Source organism: Oncorhynchus nerka, linkage group LG12 (assembly GCF_034236695.1).
Source record: "Oncorhynchus nerka isolate Pitt River linkage group LG12, Oner_Uvic_2.0, whole genome shotgun sequence".
Taxonomy (NCBI): domain Eukaryota; kingdom Metazoa; phylum Chordata; class Actinopteri; order Salmoniformes; family Salmonidae; genus Oncorhynchus; species Oncorhynchus nerka.
In genome coordinates this window covers 80432335-80458868 of record NC_088407.1, presented here as the reverse complement: position 1 = coordinate 80458868, position 26534 = coordinate 80432335, and the positions used below count along the sequence as shown (strand labels likewise).

The 26534-nt window shown below is 40.2% G+C and overlaps 1 protein-coding gene across 1 annotated transcript; it reads right to left on the bottom strand.

Annotated features, from left to right (window-relative positions):
• Nucleotides 1–284: 284 nt before the first annotated feature.
• On the bottom strand, nt 285–26301 carry slc22a3 (solute carrier family 22 member 3). Its single transcript, XM_065025860.1, is given in 12 exon segments — nt 285–519; nt 2025–2124; nt 4803–4915; nt 11264–11306; nt 11309–11371; nt 11925–12139; nt 12897–13012; nt 16835–16952; nt 17298–17466; nt 19816–19970; nt 20227–20330; nt 25870–26301. Coding segments are annotated over 12 exon segments (1644 nt in total). The 3' UTR covers nt 285–503.
• Nucleotides 26302–26534: the final 233 nt, after the last annotated feature.

The following is a 26534-nucleotide window of genomic DNA, read 5'->3' as shown; positions in this document are numbered from 1 at the left end:
ATATATGAGGGATTGGAAATGCTGCAGACGATTACATTGTTAGAAGCCACAATCTATCTGCAATATTAAAGCTGATCTACTCCCTTAACTTTTATAAAAAATATTTGCTATTGTCGTCTGGATGTTGAAAATGGTATTGTATTCCATCATTCCATCAGTTTTAATTTTCCAAAATGTATTACAGTACACAATTACTTTCGACATCACATTTATCATGGGTATACAATTGTGTTCATTAAACAAATCATTCTTATGGTATGAAACATTTTATTTTATGATGCTATAAACATGTTACAGACAAAAAGTTTTTCATTTTTGCTCCTCTCTTCTCTTAATTCTACTTTACATGTCACTTTTCTTCCTCCCAAGACTGGCGGAGTACCAGATAGCAGTATGAGTATAAATGTGTGTGTATACTGTATGAAATTCACCAAAATACATGAAATATGTTAGATTATGTATTATTTTCTGTTACTTCTGTTGGCGTCGTTTCCTTTTGAGACTTATCTGTATCTCCTCCTGGTAACACAGAGATGCATAATAAGGGACTAATGCTAATTAATATAAACATAAACACAAACATAAACACAAACACTAACATTAACATAAACACAAACACTAACATTAACACAAACATTAACATTAACATTAACACAGAGATGCATAATAAGGGACTAATGCTAATTAATATAAACATAAACACAAACATAAACACAAACACTAACATTAACATAAACACAAACACTAACATTAACACAAACATTAACATTAACATTAACACAGAGATGCATAATAAGGGACTAATGCTAATTTACTATAACATAAACACAAAACATAAACACAAACATAAACACAAACACTAACATTAACATAAACACAAACACTAACATTAACACAAACATTAACATTAACATAAACATAAACATAAACACAAACACAAACATTAACATTAACACAAACATTAACATTAACATAAACATTAACATTAACATTAACATAAACATTAACATTAACACTAACATTAACACAAACATTAACATTAACACAAACACTAACATTAACACAAACATTAGCATTAACACAAACACTAACATTAACATAAACATAAACATAAACTAATGTTAACATTAACATTAACACAAACACTAACATTAACATAAACATTAACATTAACACTAACATTAACATAAACATTAACACTAACATTAACATAAACATTAACATTAACACTAACATTAACACAAACATTAACATTAACATTAACACAAACATTAACATTAACATTAACATAAACATTAACATTAACACTAACATTAACATTAACATAAACATTAACATTAACACTAACATTAACATTAACACTAACACTAACATTAACATAAACATTAACATTAACACTAACATTAACACAAACATTAACATTAACATTAACACAAACATTAACATTAACATTAACATAAACATTAACATTAACATTAACATAAACATAAACATTAACACAAACATTAACATTAACATTAACACAAACATCAACATTAACATTAACATTAACATAAACATTAACATTAACATAAACATTAACATTAACAGTAACATTAACACAAACATTAACATTACCATTAACATTAACACAAACATTAACATAAACATAAACACAAACATCAACATTAACATTAACATAAACATTAACATTAACATTAACATTAACAGTAACATTAACATTAACATTAACATAAACAGTAACATTAACACAAACATTAACATTAACATAAACAGTAACATTAACATTAACATTAACATAAACATAAACATAAACATAAACATTAACAGTAACATTAACATTAACATTAACATAAACAGTAACATTCACATAAACATAAACATTCACATTAACATTAACACAACCATTAACATTAACATAAACATTCACATTAACATTAACATTAACAGTAACATTAACATAAACATTAACATAAACAGTAACATTAACATTAACATTAACATAAACACAAACACAAACATACCCATTTAAGTTTTCCACGTCTTGTATGGTCTCAGGGAAATCGATGCCTCTCATCTCTGGTAATAGCATGACCAGTCCACTGGACAACACGGTCATGACACCTACAGATAGACATGGTATGGTATTATCAAGCATTGGAGCTGACAGTTCTGAGATGCAGAGATATGAGCTGTATATCACAGTAAGATCAATCTTTTGACGTCAATGTGAGAGTTTAATAATATGTTCTTCATTATCTGGATGTATTTCTAAAATACAGAATATGCAAAGAAGAGGAGGGCACTCAACAAACGGGAGTGGGGGTGCAATCTTTGCAAAGGAAAAGGCACAAAAATGCATATATATATATATATATATATACCAACAAACGGGAGTGGGGGTGCAATCTTTGCAAAGGAAAAGGCACAAAAATGCATATATATATATATATATATATACCAACAAAGGAAAAGGCACAAAAATGCATATATATATATATATATATATATACCAACAAACGGGAGTGGGGGTGCAATCTTTGCAAAGGAAAAGGCACAAAAATGCATATATATATATATATATATATATACCAACAAACGGGAGTGGGGGTGCAATCTTTGCAAAGGAAAAGGCACAAAAATGCATATATATATATATATATATATATACCAACAAACGGGAGTGGGGGTATCTTATATATATATATATATATATACCAACAAACGGGAGTGGGGGTGCAATCTTTGCAAAGGAAAAGGCACAAAAATGCATATATATATATATATATATACCAACAAACGGGAGTGGGGGTGCAATCTTTGCAAAGGAAAAGCACAAAATGCATATATATATATATATATATATACCAACACAAAGGAAAAAAAATGCATATATATATATATATATATATGCAAAGGAAAAGGCACAAAAATGCCAACAAACGGGAGTGGGGGTGCAATCTTTGCAAAGGAAAAGGCACAAAAATGCATATATATATATATATATATATATACCAACAAACGGGAGTGGGGGTGCAATCTTTGCAAAGGAAAAGGCACAAAAATGCATATATATATATATATATATACCAACAAACGGGAGTGGGGGTGCAATCTTTGCAAAAATGGAAAAGCAATCTTTGCAAAGGAAAAGGCACAAAAATGCATATATATATATATATATACCAACAAACGGGAGTGGGGTGCAATCTTTGCAAAGGAAAAGGCACAAAAATGCATATATATATATATATATATATATACCAACAAACGGGAGTGGGGGTGCAATCTTTGCAAAGGAAAAGGAATATATATATATATATATATACCAACAAACGGGAGTGGGGGTGCAATCTTTGCAAAGGAAAAGGCACAAAAATGCATATATATATATATATATATATACCAACAAACGGGAGTGGGGGTGCAATCTTTGCAAAGGAAAAGGCACAAAAATGCATATATATATATATACCAACAAATATATGCAAAGGAAAAGGCAAAAACCAACAAACGGGAGTGGGGGTGCAATCTTTGCAAAGGAAAAGGCACAAAAATGCATATATATATATATATATATATACCAACAAACGGGAGTGGGGGTGCAATCTTTGCAAAGGAAAAGGCACAAAAATGCATATATATATATATATATATACCAACAAACGGGAGTGGGGGTGCAATCTTTGCAAAGGAAAAGGCACAAAAATGCATATATATATATATATATATATACCAACAAAAACGGGCACAAAAATGCATATATATATATATATATATATACCAACAAACGGAGTGGGGGTGCAATCTTTGCAAAGGAAAAGGCACAAAAATGCATATATATATATATATATATATACCAACAAACGGGAGTGGGGGTGCAATCTTTGCAAAGGAAAAGGCACAAAAATGCATATATATATATATATATATATACCAACAAACGGGAGTGGGGGTGCAATCTTTGCAAAGGAAAAGCACAAAAATGCACAAAAATGCATATATATATATATATATATACCAACAAACGGGAGTGGGGGTGCAATCTTTGCAAAGGAAAAGGCACAAAAATGCATATATATATATATATATATATATACCAACAAACGGGAGCAATCTTTGCAAAGGGGTGCAATCTTTGCAAAGGAAAAGGCACAAAAATGCATATATATATATATATATATATACCAACAAACGGGAGTGGGGGTGCAATCTTTGCAAAGGAAAAGGCACAAAAATGCATATATATATATATATATATATACCAACAAACGGGAGTGGGGGTGCAATCTTTGCAAAGGAAAAGGGAGTGGGGGTGCAATCTTTGCAAAGGAAAAGGCACAAAAATGCATATATATATATATATATATACCAACAAACGGGAGTGGGGGTGCAATCTTTGCAAAGGAAAAGGCACAAAAATGCATATATATATATATATATATACCAACAAACGGGAGTGGGGGTGCAATCTTTGCAAAGGAAAAGGCACAAAAATGCATATATATATATATATATATATATATACCAACAAACGGGGGGGGGTGCAATCTTTGCAAAGGGGTGCAATCTTTGCAAAGGAAAAGGCACAAAATGCATATATATATATATATATATACCAACAAACGGGAGTGGGGGTGCAATCTTTGCAAAGGAAAAGGCACAAAAATGCATATATATATATATATATATACCAACAAACGGGAGTGGGGGTGCAATCTTTGCAAAGGAAAAGGCACAAAAATGCATTTTTATATATATATATATATATTTAAAAAATGTAAAATACAGTTGTGAAATACCATAGAGGAAGAGAGGCAGTTCCTGCCAGATACTGGCCAGTCTGTAGAGCAAGAAAGGGGCAACTATAGCTCCTATATCACTGGCTGATGAGCACACAGACACGCCCAGGTTTCTGTCAAATACAAGCGATATTAGTCTTGATATACAGTACACTACGTCATATCAATATGATTTCATTATTTTTTTCAAACATTCGATCATATGTTTACACATATTCCAATGTGTATTATTGCATGTTACTGTTACGGTTCACATACACTTAGGTTGGAGTCATTAAAACTCGTTTTTCAACCATCCACAAATTTCTTGTTAACAAACTATATTTTTGACAAGTTGGTTAGGACATCTACTTTGTGCATGACACAAGTCATTTTTCCAACAATTGTTTACAGACAGATTTTTTTCACTTATAATTCACTGTATCACAATTCCAGTGGATCAGAAGTTTACCTACACTAAGTTGACTGTGCCTTTAAACAGCTTGGAAAATTCCAGAAAATTATGTCATGGCATTAGAAGCTTCTGATAGGCTAATTGACATAATTTGAGTCAACTGGAGGTGTACCTGTTGATGTATTTCAAGGCCTACCTTCAATCTCAGTGTCTCTTTGCATGACATCACAGGAAAATCAAAAGAAATCAGCCAAGACCTCAGAAAAAAAATTGAGACTTCCACAAGTCTGGTTCATCCTTGGGAGCAATTTCCAAATGCCTGAAGGTAACACGTTCATCTGTACAAACAATATTACGCAAGTATAAACACCATGGGACCATGCAAACGTCATACCGCTCAGGAAGGAGACGCGTTCTGTCTCCTAGAGATGAACGTACTTTGATGTGAAAAGTGCAAATCAATCCCAGAACAACAGCAAATGACCCTGTGAAGATAATGGAGGAAACAGGTACAAAAGTATCTATATCCACAGTAAATCAAGTCCTATATCGACATAACCTGAAAAGCCGTTCTGCAAGGAAGAAGCCACTGCTCCAAAACCGCCATAAAAAAGCCAGACTACGGTTTGGAACTGCACATGGGGACAAAGATCGTACTTTTTGGAGAAATGTCTTCTGGTCTGATGAAACAAAAACAGAACTCTTTGGCTATAATGACCATTGTTATGTTTGGAGGAAAAAGGGGGAGGCTTGCAAGCCGAAGAATACCATCCCAACTGTGAAGCACAGGGGTGGAAGCATCATGTTGTGGGGGTGCTTTGCTGCAGGAGGGATGGTGCACTTCACAAAATAGATGGCGTCATGAGGGAGGAAAATGATGTGGATATATTGAAGCAACATCTCAAGACATATGTCAGGAAGTTAAAGCTTGGTCCCAAAAGGGTCTTCCAAATGGAGAATGACTCCAAGCATACTTCCAAAGTTGTGGCAAAATTGCTTAAGGACAACAAAGTCAAGGTATTGGAGTGGCCATCACAAAGCCCTGACTTCAATCCCATAGAAAATGTGTGGGCAGAACTGAAAAAGCGTGTGCGAGCAAGGAGGCCTACAAACCTGACTCAGTTACACCAGCTCTGTCAGGAGGAATGGTCCAAAATTCACCCAACTTATTGTGGGAAGCTTGTGGAAGGCTACCCGAAACGTTTGACCCAAGTTAAACAATTTAAAGGCAATGCTACCAAACACTAATTGAGTGTATGTAAACTTCTGACCCACTGGGAATGTGATGAAAGAAATAAAAGCTGAAATAAATCGTTCTCTCTACTATTATTCTGACATTTCACATTCTTAAAATAAAGTGGTGATCCTAACTGACCTAAGACCGGGAATTCTTACAAGGATTAAATGTCAAGAATTGTGAAAAACTGAGTTCAAATGTATTTGGCTAAGGTGTATGTAAACTTCCGACGTCAACAGTACTACTAACAGCAGTGTTGTGTTCGAGACCGCCTAAAGCGAGACTCAAGACCAAGACTGGAGAAGACCGAGACCAAAAAAATGGGAGTCCATTTCAAGACCATGATTGTAATTTTATCAAATCATCACCATAATAAGAGTTCTAAATGTCCAGTATTTCTGTGTTCATATTTCAGAACAACATCTGGATTCTTTAGACATTTAGAATAGTGAAAAAATGCATTCTGGGGGAAAATAGAGCCACTCTACAAATGATTACTAACCCAAACACAGTGGGGAACAATGGGCCTTCTACTCCTTTAGAGAAGGGCTAAGGATTTATACAAATAATTATTATAATAATAATTATCATTATATTATTATTTTCAATGATGTTCTGATTTAATCTCTTGAGGTTTTATTGGAAAGGAAAGAGTTAACACTGAAGATACTTTTTTTCTGACTTGTGATCATTGCCCTTGCTAGTTAGATTGTATTGACATTTCCAGCCTTAGTTACATCCGTCCATTTTTGTCCTGAATATTGAGTCATTGAAACTGAAACAGTGCATCCCGAATGGAGGCAGCAAACTATGTATCAGACCAGCTGTGATTTACAACCAGATAGCAATATTTGTTTTGTATTGGTGAATTATATTAATCATGCATTAAACTGCATCCATCTATTCTGACAACAATGCCTTACTGTACGTCATGGAACGTTGAGTCAGAAAGGACTTTTTTTTTTTAAAACTCTCATGAAGTTAGTTTTGTAGGATAAATTGGGAATTTTATATTTTTGACTGATATTATGATTGTCTGTTTGTTTCATATCTGCAAAGTATTTAAAACGTTGTCAGTTCCACTTCACACTCACCGGTTACTTTGTGCTAAATGTGACATTGTTGTGCAATGGGAAGTAATAGTTGTACATTTCGACCCTATCCAATGGAGTAGTGGTGATTTAACATCATGCTGTGTGTGACTGCTGTCTTTCCATCAGCCCTATCCAATGGAGTAGTGGTGATTTAACATCATGCTGTGTGGGACTGCTGTCTTTCCATCAGCCCTATCCAATGGAGTAGTGGTGATTTAACATCATGCTGTGTGTGACTGCTGTCTTTCCATCAGCCCTATCCAATGGAGTAGTGGTGATTTAACATCATGCTGTGTGTGACTGCTGTCTTTCCATCAGCCCTATCCAATGGAGTAGTGGTGATTTAACATCATGCTGTGTGTGACTGCTGTCTTTCCATCAGCCCTATCCAATGGAGTAGTGGTGATTTAACATCATGCTGTGTGTGACTGCTGTCTTTCCATCAGCCCTATCCAATGGAGTAGTGGTGATTTAACATCATGCTGTGTGTGACTGCTGTCTTTCCATCAGCCCTATCCAATGGAGTAGTGGTGATTTAACATCATGCTGTGTGTGACTGCTGTCTTTCCATCAGCCCTATCCAATGGAGTAGTGGTGATTTAACATCATGCTGTGTGTGACTGCTGTCTTTCCATCAGCCCTATCCAATGGAGTAGTGGTGATTTAACATCATGCTGTGTGTGACTGCTGTCTTTCCATCAGCCCTATCCAATGGAGTAGTGGTGATTTAACATCATGCTGTGTGTGACTGCTGTCTTTCCATCAGCCCTATCCAATGGAGTAGTGGTGATTTAACATCATGCTGTGTGTGACTGCTGTCTTTCCATCAGCCCTATCCAATGGGGTAGTAGTGATTTAACATCATGCTGTGTGTGACTGCTGTCTTTCCATCAGCCCTATCCAATGGAGTAGTGGTGATTTAACATCATGCTGTGTGTGACTGCTGTCTTTCCATCAGCCCTATCCAATGGAGTAGTGGTGATTTAACCTCATGCTGTGTGTGACTGCTGTCTATCCATCAGCCCGATCCAATGGGGTAGTAGTGATTTAACATCATGCTGTGTGTGACTGCTGTCTTTCCATCAGCCCTATCCAATGGGGTAGTAGTGATTTAACATCATGCTGTGTGTGACTGCTGTCTTTCCATCAGCCCTATCCAATGGAGTAGTGGTGATTTAACATCATGCTGTGTGTGACTGCTGTCTTTCCATCAGCCCTATCCAATGGAGTAGTGGTGATTTAACATCATGCTGTGTGTGACTGCTGTCTTTCCATCATCCCTATCCAATGGAGTAGTGGTGATTTAACATCATGCTGTGTGTGACTGCTGTCTTTCCATCAGCCCTATCCAATGGGGTAGTGGTGATTTAACATCATGCTGTGTGTGACTGCTGTCTTTCCATCAGCCCTATCCAATGGAGTAGTGGTGATTTAACATCATGCTGTGTGTGACTGCTGTCTTTCCATCAGCCCTCTCCAATGGAGTAGTGGTGATTTAACATCATTCTGTGTGTGACTGCTGTCTTTCCATCAGCCCTATCCAATGGAGTAGTGGTGATTTAACATCATGCTGTGTGTGACTGCTGTCTTTCCATCAGCCCTATCCAATGGAGTAGTGGTGATTTAACATCATGCTGTTGTGTGACTGCTGTCTTTCCATCAGCCCTATCCAATGGAGTAGTGGTGATTTAACATCATGCTGTTGTGTGACTGCTGTCTTTCCATCAGCCCTATCCAATGGAGTAGTGGTGATTTAACATCATGTTGTGTGTGACTGCTGTCTTTCCATCAGCCATATCCAATGGAGTAGTGGTGCTTTAACATCATGCTGTTGTGTGACTGCTGTCTTTCCATCCGCCCTGTGCAGTGGTGTAGTGGTGCCTGGAGATGTGGGTATACTCTAATTTTGCCAGAAAGTTACCAAATTGTCATGTCCAATCAATGTCCAATCAATCATGGAGAGGTTCATGTAGAATGTAGCCCATAACAGAGAAAGCCCCCCTGAGTGAAAAATCCTGTGTTTTCCTATAGATTTGTCAGATTTTCACTCTCAAAATCACCATTTTGTTTTTATAGAAAAAAATGCAAGCATTTGATGGTCTAACTCCTCAACAATGCTTAAACCACATCAATCTGATTGGGTGGGCCTGTCAGGTCTTGACTCCCCATTGGGTGGGCCTGTCAGGTTCTGGCTGATTTTGGCATGGAATGACATCGGTAGCCGGTAGGGTAGGAAAGACCTTTCAATTCATGATATCGACCAGTAAATGCTAACTAAGGCAACAATGGGGGGTGTAGACGTGGATGGGCCTGGGTGGACACAGGCCCACCCAACCTGTCCGGTCCTGACTCCCCAGTGGGTGGGTCTGTCAGGTCCTGGCTGATTGACATCGATGTCATTCCATGCCCAAACCAGTTGAGAGCTGAACACTCTTGCTGCCTGCAGATTCTGTTGAAACTAGGCTATGTGAATATATTCCATGTGCTTTGCGATTGGGTAGGCTACTTTGTGCACAATTTCTCTTTTGTACTACATAACTAATAAATCATATACCTCCACTACACTACTTTGATACACATCAGTAGGGATTAAGAATTGAGTATACGCAATGCCCACTGAAAAAAAGTGGGTACACGGTTATACCTGTGTATACCCTCTACTACACTGTACCTGTGTATACCCTCTACTACACTGTCCCTTTCTGTTTTACAAAAAGTGCCCTCTCTTACATGAGTGCGCTGGTATTACAGATGCTGTCCTTTCAGAATCACCAACCTTACTGAAGGCCTATAGGTTCGCCACTTCACAAACATGTCTATAATAGACAAAGCTGATAAAATATTAATGTTTAAAGAAAGGTGTATATGTTTGGACTGGTGAGGCGGTTTTATGTGTTGACTGAATGGAAACGGATAATTCAGAGTTTTTTACTCCGCTGGTCTCAGCTGATCTCGAGTCAAGACCACATGACACCGAGACAAGACCGAGTCAAGACCACATGATACCGAGGCAAGACCGAGTCAAGACCACATGACACCGAGACAAGACCGAGTCAAGACCACATGACACCGAGACAAGACCGAGTCAAGACCACATGACATCGAGACAAGACCGAGTCAAGACCGCATGACACCGAGACAAGACCGAGTCAAGACCACATGATACCGAGGCAAGACCGAGTCAAGACCACATGACACCGAGACAAGACCGAGTCAAGACCACATGACACCGAGACAAGACCGAGTCAAGACCGCATGACATCGAGACAAGACCGAGTCAAGACCGCATGACACCGAGACAAGACCGAGTCAAGACCGCATGACACTGAGACAAGACCGAGTCAAGACCACATGACACCTAGACAAGACCGAGTCAAGACCACATGACACCGAGACAAGACCGAGTCAAGACCACATGACACCGAGACAAGTCCGAGTCAAGACCGCATGACACCGAGACAAGACCGAGTCAAGACCGCATGACACCGAGACAAGACCGAGTCAAGACCGCATGACACCGAGACAAGACCGAGTCAAGACCGCATGACACCGAGACAAGACCGCATGACACCGAGACAAGACCGAGTCATAATGTGGTAACGAGACCGAGTCAAGACCGAGACAGGTCCCTAGTACTACAACATTGACTACCAGTATGTAATCCAGGTTGTAAAAACGTTAGGTTGAGCAGCATTAATGACTTGAGTTTGATGTTATTATTTGGTCCTACTCTCACCTGAGAGGTGTTGGATACAGCTCAGAGTTGGCAAAATTGACATCTCAAATCCAATGGCAACAGAAAGCCTCCCAATGATTGCTATGGCTTTCTTCAGCCACAGATAGTCTATAGAAGATGAAAAGAGAAGGGTGAATAGATTAAACTACCCATCATATTTTAACGGCCAAATTAAGCAGAATGGTCATCCCAGAAATGTTAAGGATGGGAATACAACAGATAATCTCATAACGAAAGTAAACAATCAGAAATAAACAGAGGAATTTAAAAACGAATAAAAGGGGGAAAAGCAACTCTCAGAATCCATCATTTTCAGTCTGAGCTTCACCATGTCAGTTATCATCAGAGTTGTGTAACTGAGTTTTAATTGGTTCTTCACCATGTCAGTTAACATCAGAGTTGTGTAACTGAGTTTTAATTGGTTCTTCACCATGTCAGTTATCATCAGAGTTGTGTAACTGAGTTTTAATTGGTTGACCTCCATCTTCAGCTTGAAATGCCACCACCAGGAGCAACGTGGGATTGAATCCCACCCCAACCACTTCTCACTTTCTCCTCTCTACAATAATATCTGCATTCTGAGCTTAATAATATAATAATGCAGAAAGTGGACAAGTCTCTATTCTCCTATTTCAAATAATACATTCAAATACCAACTCACCTACTGAGACGAAGGGCACTATGAGGCAGGCGACTCCTCCTATGAAGTTAGACACAGCCATGAGAGGTCTCCGTCCAACCCTGTCCACCAACAGGTAGAAGATGAGGCCGGTGGGCAGCTCCACGGCTGCAGAGATGAAGAAATCCCGGAAGATATTGTTTCCAGTGATCGCCAGGCGGAGAACCAACCCTTGGAAAACCACTGCGCTCGTGAACCTTGGAGGAAGACCAGCAGGAAGAGGTTCATGTGGAATTTAGCCCATGACAGAGACAGGGTGATGTTTTGGATTCATTGATCTGAGGACTTCATGTACAGATAAAGTATTATTTGATGGGCGTCACAGAACAGCATGCGACACTCACCTGGCACAACATCATTTAATTTCCATGGTGATGAGGAGGATGTGTGGCATTTGTTCAATTAAATGCAGTAAAATATTTTTCTCCAGTTGAGTGCAGCATGATATGATACAAACTGCATCTGAATGCAGCCTAGTCTATTACAAATCAACTCTTTGAGTGGAACAGTAAACATTATGTACAGTGAAAATTCCATTTCAAATGTGTCTGGCACCAGCCATGACAGTTATTTGGTGTATGTGGTGAATTTTCTAAACTCTTAGTACAAACATCCAAACTGGTAAACACTTGTAACGAAACCAGTTTTACATTCAAAACCTTTCATTGTGCATTCATTTTGTTTGTAGACATCACCACACAACCATACACAAAAAAATATATATGTGTTGTGGATGGGATAGAGGAAAGGTCACAGGTTCAATCCCAGAGCTCGGCACTGGTTTAAATTTGTTCTGTTTCAACCCTGTCTCTAACCTTAACCCTTACCTTCAAAATTCGTGAATTAATGCCTAAACTTGACCTTCCAAATTTGACGTTTACCCCCGCACTGGACAAACGTTAAATACTCAAGTGAGACCGTGATATCTTGTTGCCCAGTTGGCTTGTCTCTTACCAAGCGTAGATGAGGATCAGAGTGTTTCTCCTCATGTTGGACGTCCTAAACAGATCCATGAATGACGGACGACTTATCTCTGCCTCCTGCTCCTGCTTCTCCTCCAGAGGATCAAACTGAAAAAAGACTGATATGTGATAAGTGATATGCCTGATGATACCCCCCCAGTGTGTGTATAATTTTATGCTAACCATAACCATACTCAGAAGAGTGCTCCCTAAAGCACAACCAGATGTTTCAGACACTACTCCGAAGAGAGCTCCCTAAAGCACAACAAGATGTTTCAGACACTACTCCGAAGAGAGCTCCCTGAAGCACAACAAGATGTTTCAGACACTACTCCGAAGAGAGCTCTATGAACCACAACAAGATGTTTCAGACAATACTCCGAAGAGAGCTCTATGAAGCACTACCAGATGTTTCAGACACTACTCCGAAGAGAGCTCCCTGAAGCACAACAAGATGTTTCAGACAATACTCGGAAGAGAGCTCCCTGAAGAACAACAAGATGTTTCAGACACTACTCCGAAGAGAGCTCTATGAACCACAACAAGATGTTTCAGACACTACTCCGAAGAGAGCTCCCTGAAGCACAACAAGATGTTTCAGACACTACTCCAAAGAGAGCTCCCTGAAGCACAACAAGATGTTTCAGACACCACTCCGAAGAGAGCTCCCTGAAGCACAAGAAGATGTTTCAGACACTACTCCGAAGAGAGCTCTATGAAGCACAACAAGATGTTTCAGACACTACTCCGAAGAGAGCTCCCTGAAGCACAACAAGATGTTTCAGATACTACTCCGAAGAGAGCTCTATGAAGCACAACAAGATGTTTCAGACACCACTCCGAAGAGAGCTCCCTGAAGCACAAGAAGATGTTTCAGACACTACTCCGAAGAGTTTCAGACACTACCCGAAAGAGAGCTCTATGAAGCACAACAAGATGTTTCAGACACTACTCCAAAGAGAGCTCCCTGAAGCACAACAAGATGTTTCAGATACTACTCCTATGAAGCACAACAAAGAGAGCTCTATGAAGCACAACAAGATGTTTCAGAAACTATTCCGAAGAGAGCTCCCTGAAGCACAACAAGATGTTTCAGACTACTCCAAAGAGAGCTCTATGAAGCACAACAAGATGTTTCAGACACTACTCCGAAGAGAGCTCCCTGAAGCACAACAAGATGTTTCAGACACTACTCCGAAGAGAGCTCCCTGAAGCACAACAAGATGTTTCAGACACTACTCCCGAAGAGAGCTCCCTGAAGCACAACAAGATGTTTCAGACACTACTCCGAAGAGAGCTCCCTGAAGCACAACAAGATGTTTCAGACACTACTCCGAAGAGAGCTCCCTGAAGCACAACAAGATGTTTCAGACACTACTCCGAAGAGAGCTCTATGAAGCACAACAAGATGTTTCAGAAACTACTCCAAAGAGAGCTCCCTGAAGCACAACAAGATGTTTCAGACAATACTCCAAAGAGAGCTCTATGAAGCACAACAAGATGTTTCAGACACTACTCCTGAAGCACAACAAGAGAGCTCCCTGAAGCACAACAAGATGTTTCAGACACTACTCCGAAGAGAGCTCTATGAAGCACAACAAGATGTTTCAGAAACTACTCCGAAGAGAGCTCCCTGAAGCACAACAAGATGTTTCAGACTACTCCAAAGACAGCTCTATGAAGCACAACAAGATGTTTCAGACACTACTCCGAAGAGAGCTCCCTGAAGCACAACAAGATGTTTCAGACACTACTCCGAAGAGAGCTCCCTGAAGCACAACAAGATGTTTCAGACACTACTCCGAAGAGAGCTCCCTGAAGCACAACAAGATGTTTCAGACACTACTCCGAAGAGAGCTCTATGAAGCACAACAAGATGTTTCAGACACTACTCCGAAGAGAGCTCCCTGAAGCACAACAAGATGTTTCAGACACTACTCCGAAGAGAGCTCCCTGAAGCACAACAAGATGTTTCAGACACTACTCCCGAAGAGAGCTCCCTGAAGCACAACAAGATGTTTCAGACACTACTCCGAAGAGAGCTCCCTGAAGCACAACAAGATGTTTCAGACACTACTCCGAAGAGAGCTCCCTGAAGCACAACAAGATGTTTCAGACACTACTCCGAAGAGAGCTCCCTGAAGCACAACAAGATGTTTCAGACACTACTCCGAAGAGAGCTCTATGAACCACAACAAGATGTTTCAGACAATACTCCGAAGAGAGCTCTATGAAGCACAACCAGATGTTTCAGACACTACTCCGAAGAGAGCTCCCTGAAGCACAACAAGATGTTTCAGACAATACTCGGAAGAGAGCTCCCTGAAGAACAACAAGATGTTTCAGACACTACTCCGAAGAGAGCTCTATGAACCACAACAAGATGTTTCAGACACTACTCCGAAGAGAGCTCCCTGAAGCACAACAAGATGTTTCAGACACTACTCCAAAGAGAGCTCCCTGAAGCACAACAAGATGTTTCAGACACCACTCCGAAGAGAGCTCCCTGAAGCACAAGAAGATGTTTCAGACACTACTCCGAAGAGAGCTCTATGAAGCACAACAAGATGTTTCAGACACTACTCCAAAGAGAGCTCCCTGAAGCACAACAAGATGTTTCAGATACTACTCCGAAGAGAGCTCTATGAAGCACAACAAGATGTTTCAGAAACTATTCCGAAGAGAGCTCCCTGAAGCACAACAAGATGTTTCAGACTACTCCAAAGAGAGCTCTATGAAGCACAACAAGATGTTTCAGACACTACTCCGAAGAGAGCTCCCTGAAGCACAACAAGATGTTTCAGACACTACTCCGAAGAGAGCTCCCTGAAGCACAACAAGATGTTTCAGACACTACTCCCGAAGAGAGCTCCCTGAAGCACAACAAGATGTTTCAGACACTACTCCGAAGAGAGCTCCCTGAAGCACAACAAGATGTTTCAGACACTACTCCGAAGAGAGCTCCCTGAAGCACAACAAGATGTTTCAGACACTACTCCGAAGAGAGCTCTATGAAGCACAACAAGATGTTTCAGAAACTACTCCAAAGAGAGCTCCCTGAAGCACAACAAGATGTTTCAGACAATACTCCAAAGAGAGCTCTATGAAGCACAACAAGATGTTTCAGACACTACTCCGAAGAGAGCTCCCTGAAGCACAACAAGATGTTTCAGACACTACTCCGAAGAGAGCTCCCTGAAGCACAACAAGATGTTTCAGACACTACTCCGAAGAGAGCTCTATGAAGCACAACAAGATGTTTCAGACACTACTCCGAAGAGAGCTCCCTGAAGCACAACAAGATGTTTCAGACACTACTCCGAAGAGAGCTCTATGAAGCACAACAAGATGTTTCAGAAACTACTCCGAAGAGAGCTCCCTGAAGCACAACAAGATGTTTCAGACTACTCCAAAGACAGCTCTATGAAGCACAACAAGATGTTTCAGACACTACTCCGAAGAGAGCTCCCTGAAGCACAACAAGATGTTTCAGACACTACTCCGAAGAGAGCTCCCTGAAGCACAACAAGATGTTTCAGACACTACTCCGAAGCACAACAAGAGCTCCCTGAAGCACAACAAGATGTTTCAGACACTACTCCAAAGAGAGCTCTATGAAGCACAACAAGATGTTTCAGACACTACTCCGAAGAGAGCTCCCTGAAGCACAACAAGATGTTTCAGACACTACTCCGAAGAGAGCTCTATGAAGCACAACAAGATGTTTCAGAAACTACTCCGAAGAGAGCTCCCTGAAGCACAACAAGATGTTTCAGACTACTCCAAAGACAGCTCTATGAAGCACAACAAGATGTTTCAGACACTACTCCGAAGAGAGCTCCCTGAAGCACAACAAGATGTTTCAGACACTACTCCGAAGAGAGCTCCCTGAAGCACATCAAGATGTTTCAGAAATCAAAAGTAGGCAACCTCTCTAAAATTCTCAGGGACAGTTCTCTTATTGCACTTGGTAATGTTTTTAGCGATCCTCATAGCCTCTTTGGTTCTTCGTTGTGACAACAACCAGCGAGGAGATTCTGGAATGAGCCTGAAATGGAAAATATATTTTTATATTTTTATCATAATAATCAGCTTAATTTCATAGGTTTTACTCAAACCCCTGGACACCACACACTATAGGATCATCAAGGTACATTGCATTTTTATAAAGTATAATTTTGCATTCCAATTTCATAAGTCATGTCACAATGGTTGGTGGCCAGAACAACAACTGTCACCTGTCACCTGTCAGCTGTGTGTGTGTGTGTGTGTGTGTGTGTGTGTGTGTGTGTGTGTGTGTGTGTGTGTGTGTGTGTGTGTGTGTGTGTGTGTGTGTGTGTGTGTGTGTGTGTGTGTGTGTGTGTGTGCGGAAATATTGACATTGACATATTACCAAAAGTAAGTGATGAAGATGAAGCAGGGGAGACTCATGGCCAGCTGCAGGGTTTTCCAGGAGGGCAAGAAGTATGCCAAGAGCGGTAGGATGGCCATCCCAGTGGAATAAAAGGTGCGGGACAGCAATGAGACAAACTTCCGGTTGTTTGAGCCAAAGAACTCAATGACTATCAAAGACAAAAACAAGAAAGCCCACAATAACAGAACGTCAAAGCAGGAGCCGGTACAGAACGGAGCACAAAACCTCCCATATCATTCCTCTGAACACTAATACATGGACGCTGACTTTCTACCTAAATACTGGAAGAACTTGTCCCGATTGGTATTTTTAAATCACCAATGAATGATCTTGAGACTGATTCCCTGACCTGTCAATGTTTTTAATTTGCTGTTTTTGATTTTGTTATACTCTTGTGAATTCTATGGTTTTTACTAGATTACTTGTAGTTTTTCATGTTGTTTGTCTGTAATTCATGTTGTTTGTCTGTAACGCTCTTGAAAAAGAGATTTTAAATCTCAATGAGCCCTTCCTGGTTAAATAAAGGAGCCCTTCCTGGTTAAATAAAGGAGCCCTTCCTGGTTAAATAAAGGAGCCCTTCCTGGTTAAATAAAGGAGCCCTTCCTGGTTAAATAAAGGAGCCCTTCCTGGTTAAATAAAGGAGCCCTTCCTGGTTAAATAAAGGAGCCCTTCCTGGTTAAATAAAATCAGCCCTTCCTGGTTAAATAAAGGAGCCCTTCCTGGTTAAATATAATTTTGGAGCCCTTCCTGGTTAAATAAAGGAGCCCTTCCTGGTTAAATAAATTGAGCCCTTCCTGGTTAAATAAAGGAGCCCTTCCTGGTTAAATAAAGGAGCCCTTCCTGGTTAAAGGTGCGGGACAAATGAGCCCTTCCTGGTTAAATAAAGACAAAAAACAAGAGCCCTTCCTGGTTAAATAAAGGAGCCCTTCCTGGTTAAATAAAACTGGAAGCCCTTCCTGGTTAAATAAAGGAGCCCTTCCTGGTTAAATAAAGGAGTTTTTCCCTTCCTGGTTAAATAAAGGAGCCCTTCCTGGTTAAATAAAGGAGCCCTTCCTGGTTAAATAAAGGAGCCCTTCCTGGTTAAATAAAGGAGCCCTTCCTGGTTAAATAAAGGAGCCCTTCCTGGTTAAATAAAGGAGCCCTTCCTGGTTAAATAAAGGAGCCCTTCCTGGTTAAATAAAGGAGCCCTTCCTGGTTAAATAAAGGAGCCCTTCCTGGTTAAATAAAGGAGCCCTTCCTGGTTAAATAAAGGTTCAATAAAAAACAATACATAAAAAAAAAAAAGTAAAACCTTGTATGGACGGACTGTGTTCCTGTGTTCCTATGTTCCTGTGTTCCTGTGTTCCTGTGTTCCTGTGTTCCTGTGTTCCTATGTTCCTGTGTTCCTATTTTTCTGTGTTCCTGTGTTCCTGTGTTCCTGTGTTCCTATGTTCCTGTGTTCCTGTGTTCCTGTGTTCCTGTGTTCCTGTGTTCCTATGTTCCTGTGTTCCTATTTTTCTGTGTTCCTGTGTTCCTGTGTTCCTGTGTTCCTATGTTCCTGTGTTCCTGTGTTCCTATTTTTCTGTGTTCCTGTGTTCCTGTGTTCCTGTGTTCCTGTGTTCCTATGTTCCTGTGTTCCTGTGTTCCTGTGTTCCTATTTTTCTGTGTTCCTGTGTTCCTGTGTTCCTGTGTTCCTGTGTTCCTATGTTCCTGTGTTCCTGTGTTCCTGTGTTCCTGTGTTCCTGTGTTCCTATGTTCCTGTGTTCCTGTGTTCCTGTGTTCCTGTGTTCCTGTGTTCCTGTGTTCCTATGTTCCTGTGTTCCTATGTTCCTGTGTTCCTGTGTTCCTGTGTTCCTGTGTTCCTGTGTTCCTGTGTTCCTGTGTTCCTGTGTTCCTATGTTCTGTGTTCCTGTGTTCCTGTGTTCCTGTGTTCCTGTGTTCCTGTGTTCCTGTGTTCCTGTGTTCCTGTGTTCCTGTGTTCCTATTTTTCCTGTGTTCCTGTGTTCCTGTGTTCCTGTGTTCCTATGTTCCTGTGTTCCTATGTTCCTGTGTTCCTATGTTCCTGTGTTCCTGTGTTCCTATGTTCCTGTGTTCCTGTGTTCCTATGTTCCTGTGTTCCTGTGTTCCTATGTTCCTGTGTTCCTGTGTTCCTGTGTTCCTGTGTTCCTGTGTTCCTGTGTTCCTATGTTCCTGTGTTCCTATGTTCCTGTGTTCCTGTGTTCCTGTGTTCCTATGTTCCGGTGTTCCTGTGTTCCTGTGTTCCTATGTTCCTATGTTCCTGTGTTCCTATGTTCCTGTGTTCCTGTTTTTGTGTTCTGTGATTTATAATTTTGCATATATTATTAATACATTTTTACTTTGTAAAAACAATGCCCATGTGTTTCAGTGATGTTATGTGTGACTGCATTTCTAGTCAACGAAGAGCAGAGAACACCTCCTTTACATAGCAGTATTTCACATTTAAGGCTGGATTCTGGTGCTTCCATACCAGTCACTGTGATTTCAATAAAGAACTTACTAAACACATAGCTGACTGTCCATGCTCCCTTGCAACAGAAGCCCTGGAGAACTCTGAAGAGCAGCAGCAGGGGGTAAGAGGGTGACAGCATCACAACGATCCCTGACACCCCCAGGCCAAACATAGACAGGATGAAACAGGGCTTCCTTCCAAACCTGTTGGAGGGGGAATAATGAAAGTGTAAGAATGCAACTGACATCATTTAAACGATTAAGTAGCATGTCAGAATAACTACTTTTAAGGAAACTGTGTTTTTATTCTGCTGCATAAGTGGAATGCTCCCATAATACCCATACAGGTTATATTGACAGTATTTATTGACAGTATATAAACAGCTGCTTTGGTGGCATTTACATTGATTGATGCTATGTATTGTTATTATCACAGTGTTGAAACAAAATGCTGGTGTACCTGTCTGCCAAGTATCCAGTGACAAAAGCACCAATGAAGAACCCTCCAGCCAGGGACACCTGAATCAAATCTGCAAGCCATGAATCCTCACACACTAAGGAAAACTGGGATAGATAAAGAAACAGGTAAATACATAGATAACCTGAAGTATATTGGTGACAAATGCACCTTTTGTATTGCTGAGAAAAAAGATCCTTGCTCAAGGGGTGACGCCATGCTTAGTTTAAGATGAAGGAGTGACCCTTCTCACTGATGCTGACATGCTGTCAAATTATCAATGATAAATGTTGCACTTTAACTTTTGTTGGTATTTGAAGTTATCCCGAATAATAGGCTATTCAGTAAATTTACTGACCATGCACTTGCAACAGATTGTAATGAATTAATTCCTGACCCTGACTTGGCTCTAGAAAATGTATCCTCCTATTTGTTTCTCTGGCAGATAAACACACCCCTTTTAAACAATTCAGAGTGAAAGATAGATCTAACTCGTGGTTTTATTCTGAGTTATCTGAGCTTATTCAGATGAGAAATCAGGCCTGGGCCAAAGACTCTGTAGTGGACTGGTCATTTTTCAGACAATTGAGAAACAGATGTACTATCTCGATTAAAAAAGCTAAATCAAGCTACTTTTAAAGCTCCATCTCTGACTCTGCTGGTGATCCTTCTAAATGTTAGAAAACAGTCAATTGCACTAAAGCGTACAAATTCCTCTCCTTCCCTGCCTAAGCAAGTTTTGTCTGACGCTGGCATCATAACTGAGAAGAATGGGATAAGTGATGCTTTTAATCATCATTTTATCTCAGAAGTATTTTTATTTGAGAGAAACCGTGGTCTAATTGACGTTGGTCAGTCAATCGACTGCTCTTCCCACTCCCAGCCTCTAGCTGACTTGTCGGTTAACACATCAACTTCTAGTGAATCTTTGTTTTCATTTCAGCAATTTGCTATTTGTGATGTACTAGATGCCGTGCTTGTGATTGATGTATACAAAAAAATCCACTTGGGCTGATATGCTTGATCCATTTTCCCTGCAGCTCTCTGCCCCCCTCATTGCTGAACCATTAACCCATTTATGATTTTTTAAATATTTTTTTGTATTTATTATGGGTCCTTGGCAAAAGAAATGATGGCTGCCTTGGCAAAAACGTATGTTGACAGAGCTCCAGAGCTCCTCTGTGGAGATGGGAGAAGCATCCAGAAGGACCACCATCTCTGCAGCACTCCACCAATCAGGCCTTTATGGTAGAGTGGCCTATGCATATGTTATCATGTGTGTGTATAGTGTGTATGTTATCGCTTGTGTGTATGCAAGTGTCTGTGTCTATGTTATCTTTCAAATCTATTCTAAATGTACACCAGTCAAGTTTTGGACCAGGTCATAGCACTATCTCTGCTGCAGCCCTAGTTATAAATGATGTGCTTAATTGTATGGATAAAGGGCAACATTCTGCTGCCCTCTTCATTGACCAGTCAAAGGCTTTGGATACTGATGATCACTCACTGCTAATTCAGAGGCATTTCTTAATTGGCCTAGACCAGGCTGCATGTAACTGGCAAATAAATTACTTGACAGACAGAACTCAATGCATATCTACTGATGGTGCTAAATGAGGTTTTCTGGATATTACAAAAGGTTTGGGTCCTTTACTTTTTAGACAAACAATATCGACATGTCTGTAAAAAAAATTATCTGTGCAACTTCCAGCACGTGTTGACTGTGAACACTGAGGCAGTACCCGCTTTAAGTTACAGTTTGACTGTGAACACTGAGGCTGTACCCGCTTTAAGTTACAGTTTGACTGTGAACACTGAGGCTGTACCCGCTTTAAGTTACAGTTTGACTGTGAACACTGAGGCTGTACCCGCTTTAAGTTACAGTTTGACTGTGAACACTGAGGCAGTACCCGCTTTAAGTTACAGTTTGACTGTGAACACTGAGGCTGTACCCGCTTTAAGTTACAGTTTTACTGTGAACACTGAGGCTGTACCCGCTTTAAAGTTACAGTTTTACTGTGAACACTGAGGCAGTACCCGCTTTAAGTTACAGTTTTACTGTGAACACTGAGGCTGTACCCGCTTTAAGTTACAGTTTTACTGTGAACACTGAGGCAGTACCCGCTTTAAGTTACAGTTTTACTGTGAACACTGAGGCAGTACCCGCTTTAAGTTACAATTTTACTGTGAACACTGAGGCTGTACCCGCTTTAAGTTACAGTTTTACTGTGAACACTGAGGCAGTACCCGCTTTAAGTTACAGTTTTACTGTGAACACTGAGGCTGTACCCGCTTTAAGTTACAGTTTTACTGTGAACACTGAGGCAGTACCCGCTTTAAGTTACAGTTTTACTGTGAACACTGAGGCTGTACCCGCTTTAAGTTACAGTTTTACTGTGAACACTGAGGCAGTACCCGCTTTAAGTTACAGTTTTACTGTGAACACTGAGGCAGTACCTGCTTTAAGTTACAGTTTTACTGTGAACACTGAGGCAGTACCCGCTTTAAGTTACAGTTTTACTGTGAACACTGAGGCAGTACCCGCTTTAAGTTACAGTTTTACTGTGAACACTGAGGCAGTACCCGCTTTAAGTTACAGTTTTACTGTGAACACTGAGGCTGTACCTGCTTTAAGTTACAGTTTTACTGTGAACACTGAGGCTGTACCCGCTTTAAGTTACAGTTTTACTGTGAACACTGAGGCAGTACCCACTTTAAGTTAAAGTTTTACTGTGAACACTGAGGCAGTACCCGCTTTAAGTTACAGTTTTACTGTGAACACTGAGGCAGTACCTGCTTTAAGTTACAGTTTTACTGTGAACACTGAGGCAGTACCCGCTTTAAGTTACAGTTTTACTGTGAACACTGAGGCAGTACCTGCTTTAAGTTACAGTTTTACTGTGAACACTGAGGCTGTACCCGCTTTAAGTTACAGTTTTACTGTGAACACTGAGGCTGTACCCGCTTTAAGTTACAGTTTGACTGTGAACACTGAGGCAGTACCCGCTTTAAGTTACAGTTTTACTGTGAACACTGAGGCAGTACCCGCTTTAAGTTACAGTTTTACTGTTAACACTGAGGCAGTACCTGCTTTAAGTTACAGTTTTACTGTGAACACTGAGGCAGTACCCGCTTTAAGTTACAGTTTTACTGTGAACACTGAGGCAGTACCTGCTTTAAGTTACAGTTTTACTGTGAACACTGAGGCTGTACCCGCTTTAAGTTACAGTTTTACTGTGAACACTGAGGCTGTACCCGCTTTAAGTTACAGTTTTACTGTGAACACTGAGGCTGTACCTGCTTTAAGTTACAGTTTTACTGTGAACACTGAGGCAGTACCCGCTTTAAGTTACAGTTTTAACAGTTAACAAGTAGGCTACCGTGGCTATTTGATCGTAATGTGGGCATACCAGACTGGACTACCATCAAAAACTATAGAGAAAATGCATCCCATAATATTTTAACATGGAAATAGCTGTTCTATCATTCAGCCTACAGTAGCAGCCAGTGTGTGGTGTCCATGAGACTTTTGAAAAAGATATGCAGGGCTTGACATAAACCTGTTTATACACTTGTCCTTTAGATAACGAGGTGACAGAAAATGTTGTTGTGTTGTTTGATGGAAGAAACCACAAGTATTACAGAGAATAAGTCAAATTATTCTACCCTCTGCCCATTGGCTACTTAGTTTATTCAAGCCTGTTCCAAAATACAACACTGCCCCTTTAAGACAAAAAATATATATTCACCTGTACTGCTTTTCAAAGATGTCTAGAAATGCACATGTTTTGTGCTCTTGAAGGAAGCAATCACTTCCATTGCTGACTACAAATTATATATAACTGAGCTAATAACTCACTAACTAGCAAAGGATATGAACAAAATGTGCACATGTGGCTACATGCAGCTCTCTCTTTGATCTCATGACAAGCGTATCTACCTGCGACCGCTGCTGTTGTAGTAAATGACACAGATCCATATATGGCAATGGACTATTTGCATAAAGGCCTACTGCAGCGCTGATTGGTTATTCCGCACGAGTCTGTGCACAGTACAGCTGAGTCAGGTGCAATAGAATCCAACTCTGATGCGTTCTGCCTACAACAAAATATCTTGCATAGTTCGTTTTGTTTCGGTATGTTGCATTGAAAGAGAGGTTCATATGTTGTTGATTCGATCACAATTGTCACAGTTAAGGGAAACGTCGATAGTCTTAACTAACAGGGAAAACTCTAGAAAGTTGAGTGAAATTCAATCTGGTGCTTCTCTCTGTGGAGTGATATTTATTCTGTGCTCTGCACGGCAGTCCAAGGGGAGCTGCGTGGCAGTCTCGGTGCAGTAGTACTACATTAGTGAATATAGGTCTAGAGCACCATAAAAACAGTTCTGATGATTTGAGCATATGTACTTTGGATGGTGTCCATATTGATCATGTCCCTGGATAGATGAAAAGCTGTCTTTTAAAAAGCATATTGAGGGATTAATAGAATATGGCTTAAGTAAAAGTGAAAGTCACCCAGTAAATAAGTCTAAAATTATTTGGTTTTAAATATATTTAAGAAGCTGAGAATAAAAAATATTTTTCTATAGAAATAGGTTCTGCCTCTCGATAAGTAGTAGAAAGCAGGTTATTCAGTCAAAGTTCCTATCTGTCCAAGACTAGTGGTTAGAGCGTTGGACTAGTAACCGAAAGGTTGCAAGTTCAAATCCCCGAGCTGACAAGGTACAAATCTGTCGTTCTGCCCCTGAACAGGCAGTTAACCCACTGTTCCTAGGCCGTTATTGAAAATAAGAATTTGTTCTTAACTGACATGCCTAGTAAAATTTAAAAATGTATCACAGGAGGTTGGTGGCACGTTTTTTTGTGAGGACGGGCTCGTGGTAATGGCTGAAGCGAAATGATTAGAATGGTATCAAACACACGGTTGCCATTCCATTTGCGACGTTCCGGGCATTATTATGAGCCATCCTCCCCTCATCACCCTCCACTGTCATCTATATGAACACAGCTGCTACTTCATTAAAGTTGTTAGATGCAGTTTATCATAATACACTGCACTTCATTATGGGCAACAGTTTTAGCACTCATCACTGCATTCTAGAAAGTTGGTTGTCCCTCTTTGATGTCATGTAGGTTGATACATTGTTTGCTATGTTTTCCTTTACAAAAAATCCCACTGTACCTAACATCATCACTAAACTTTAGACATACTGGTTACCACCCCTGGTCTCAGGGATGGATAACTCTGTACATTCCTTTGGTCTCTACTGAGTTAGGTAAATCAGCTTTCAGTTATTGCATCATAATTGAGGAACAATCTTCAAAATGTCCTGAAATGTGCTGTTTTGATGCCTATAGGTCCATTCAGAAGGCTGATTGAGGACCTTTTTACTGATGAATATCTTTGTTTTTTATGACCATGTTTTTCTTTCTGCTTGCAATTTGTATTTAACTTGATGTGTGTATTTTCTGTAATTTAGTTCAGGGCTCATCTGTAAAATATACATTTCATCTCTCTATGACTCCCTGATCAAATTAAGGTTAAATAAAAGGAATTCATTCATTCATTCGTTCAATTATTTCTTAGTAGAATTTGAGCTCCTGAACTTCCATACACAGCGGGGTTTTTTGAAGACCAAATTTACCTCTGAAACGATAGTAGTGCGAGACGGATCAAACACCCAGCCGCTATCGCACGCGACTACGGGTAACTGGGTGAGATTAGAAATCAAGCGCCAGTCGATGAGGTCACTGCAGTTGCTCTGGCTGCCGTTCCAGAACCTCCAGGCCACATCGAACCTCTGGCAGCGGCTGTAGGTGCCCAATGCGCCCTGTCCCGACTCATCCAACAGCGGGACGGTGAGTTCACGCAGCTCCTTGTCTGTCCAGTCACATTCATCCTGGATGTGCTCTGTCCCGGAGGTCCGGCACCAGTGCACGGGAGTGTTCCCCAAGAACACGACTCCTACGAGGACGAACGCGAAGGTCAGCACCGGCAGACACCCGAGGACAGTGATTCTCCTTTGGTATGGTCCGTAATCTCCGATGTGGACGAGCAGGTCATCTAAATTCGGCATTGTTTTATTTCTTTATCTTGGGTTGACAGATGTCACTGGTGGCGAGGAGGGCTCATCATCCTTTTAAAGAGAGGGTCAAGTAATTTGACAAGGCACTTCTTTTGTTCAAGTCAATCATTTGGTTAGGTTGACTCCATGCGTAATTGTACCTTACTACAGATGTAGAATCTTAATTTGATCACTCTGTTGCTACTGATAATTGTCCTGCACAGCAGGAAATGCAAACTTGTAGT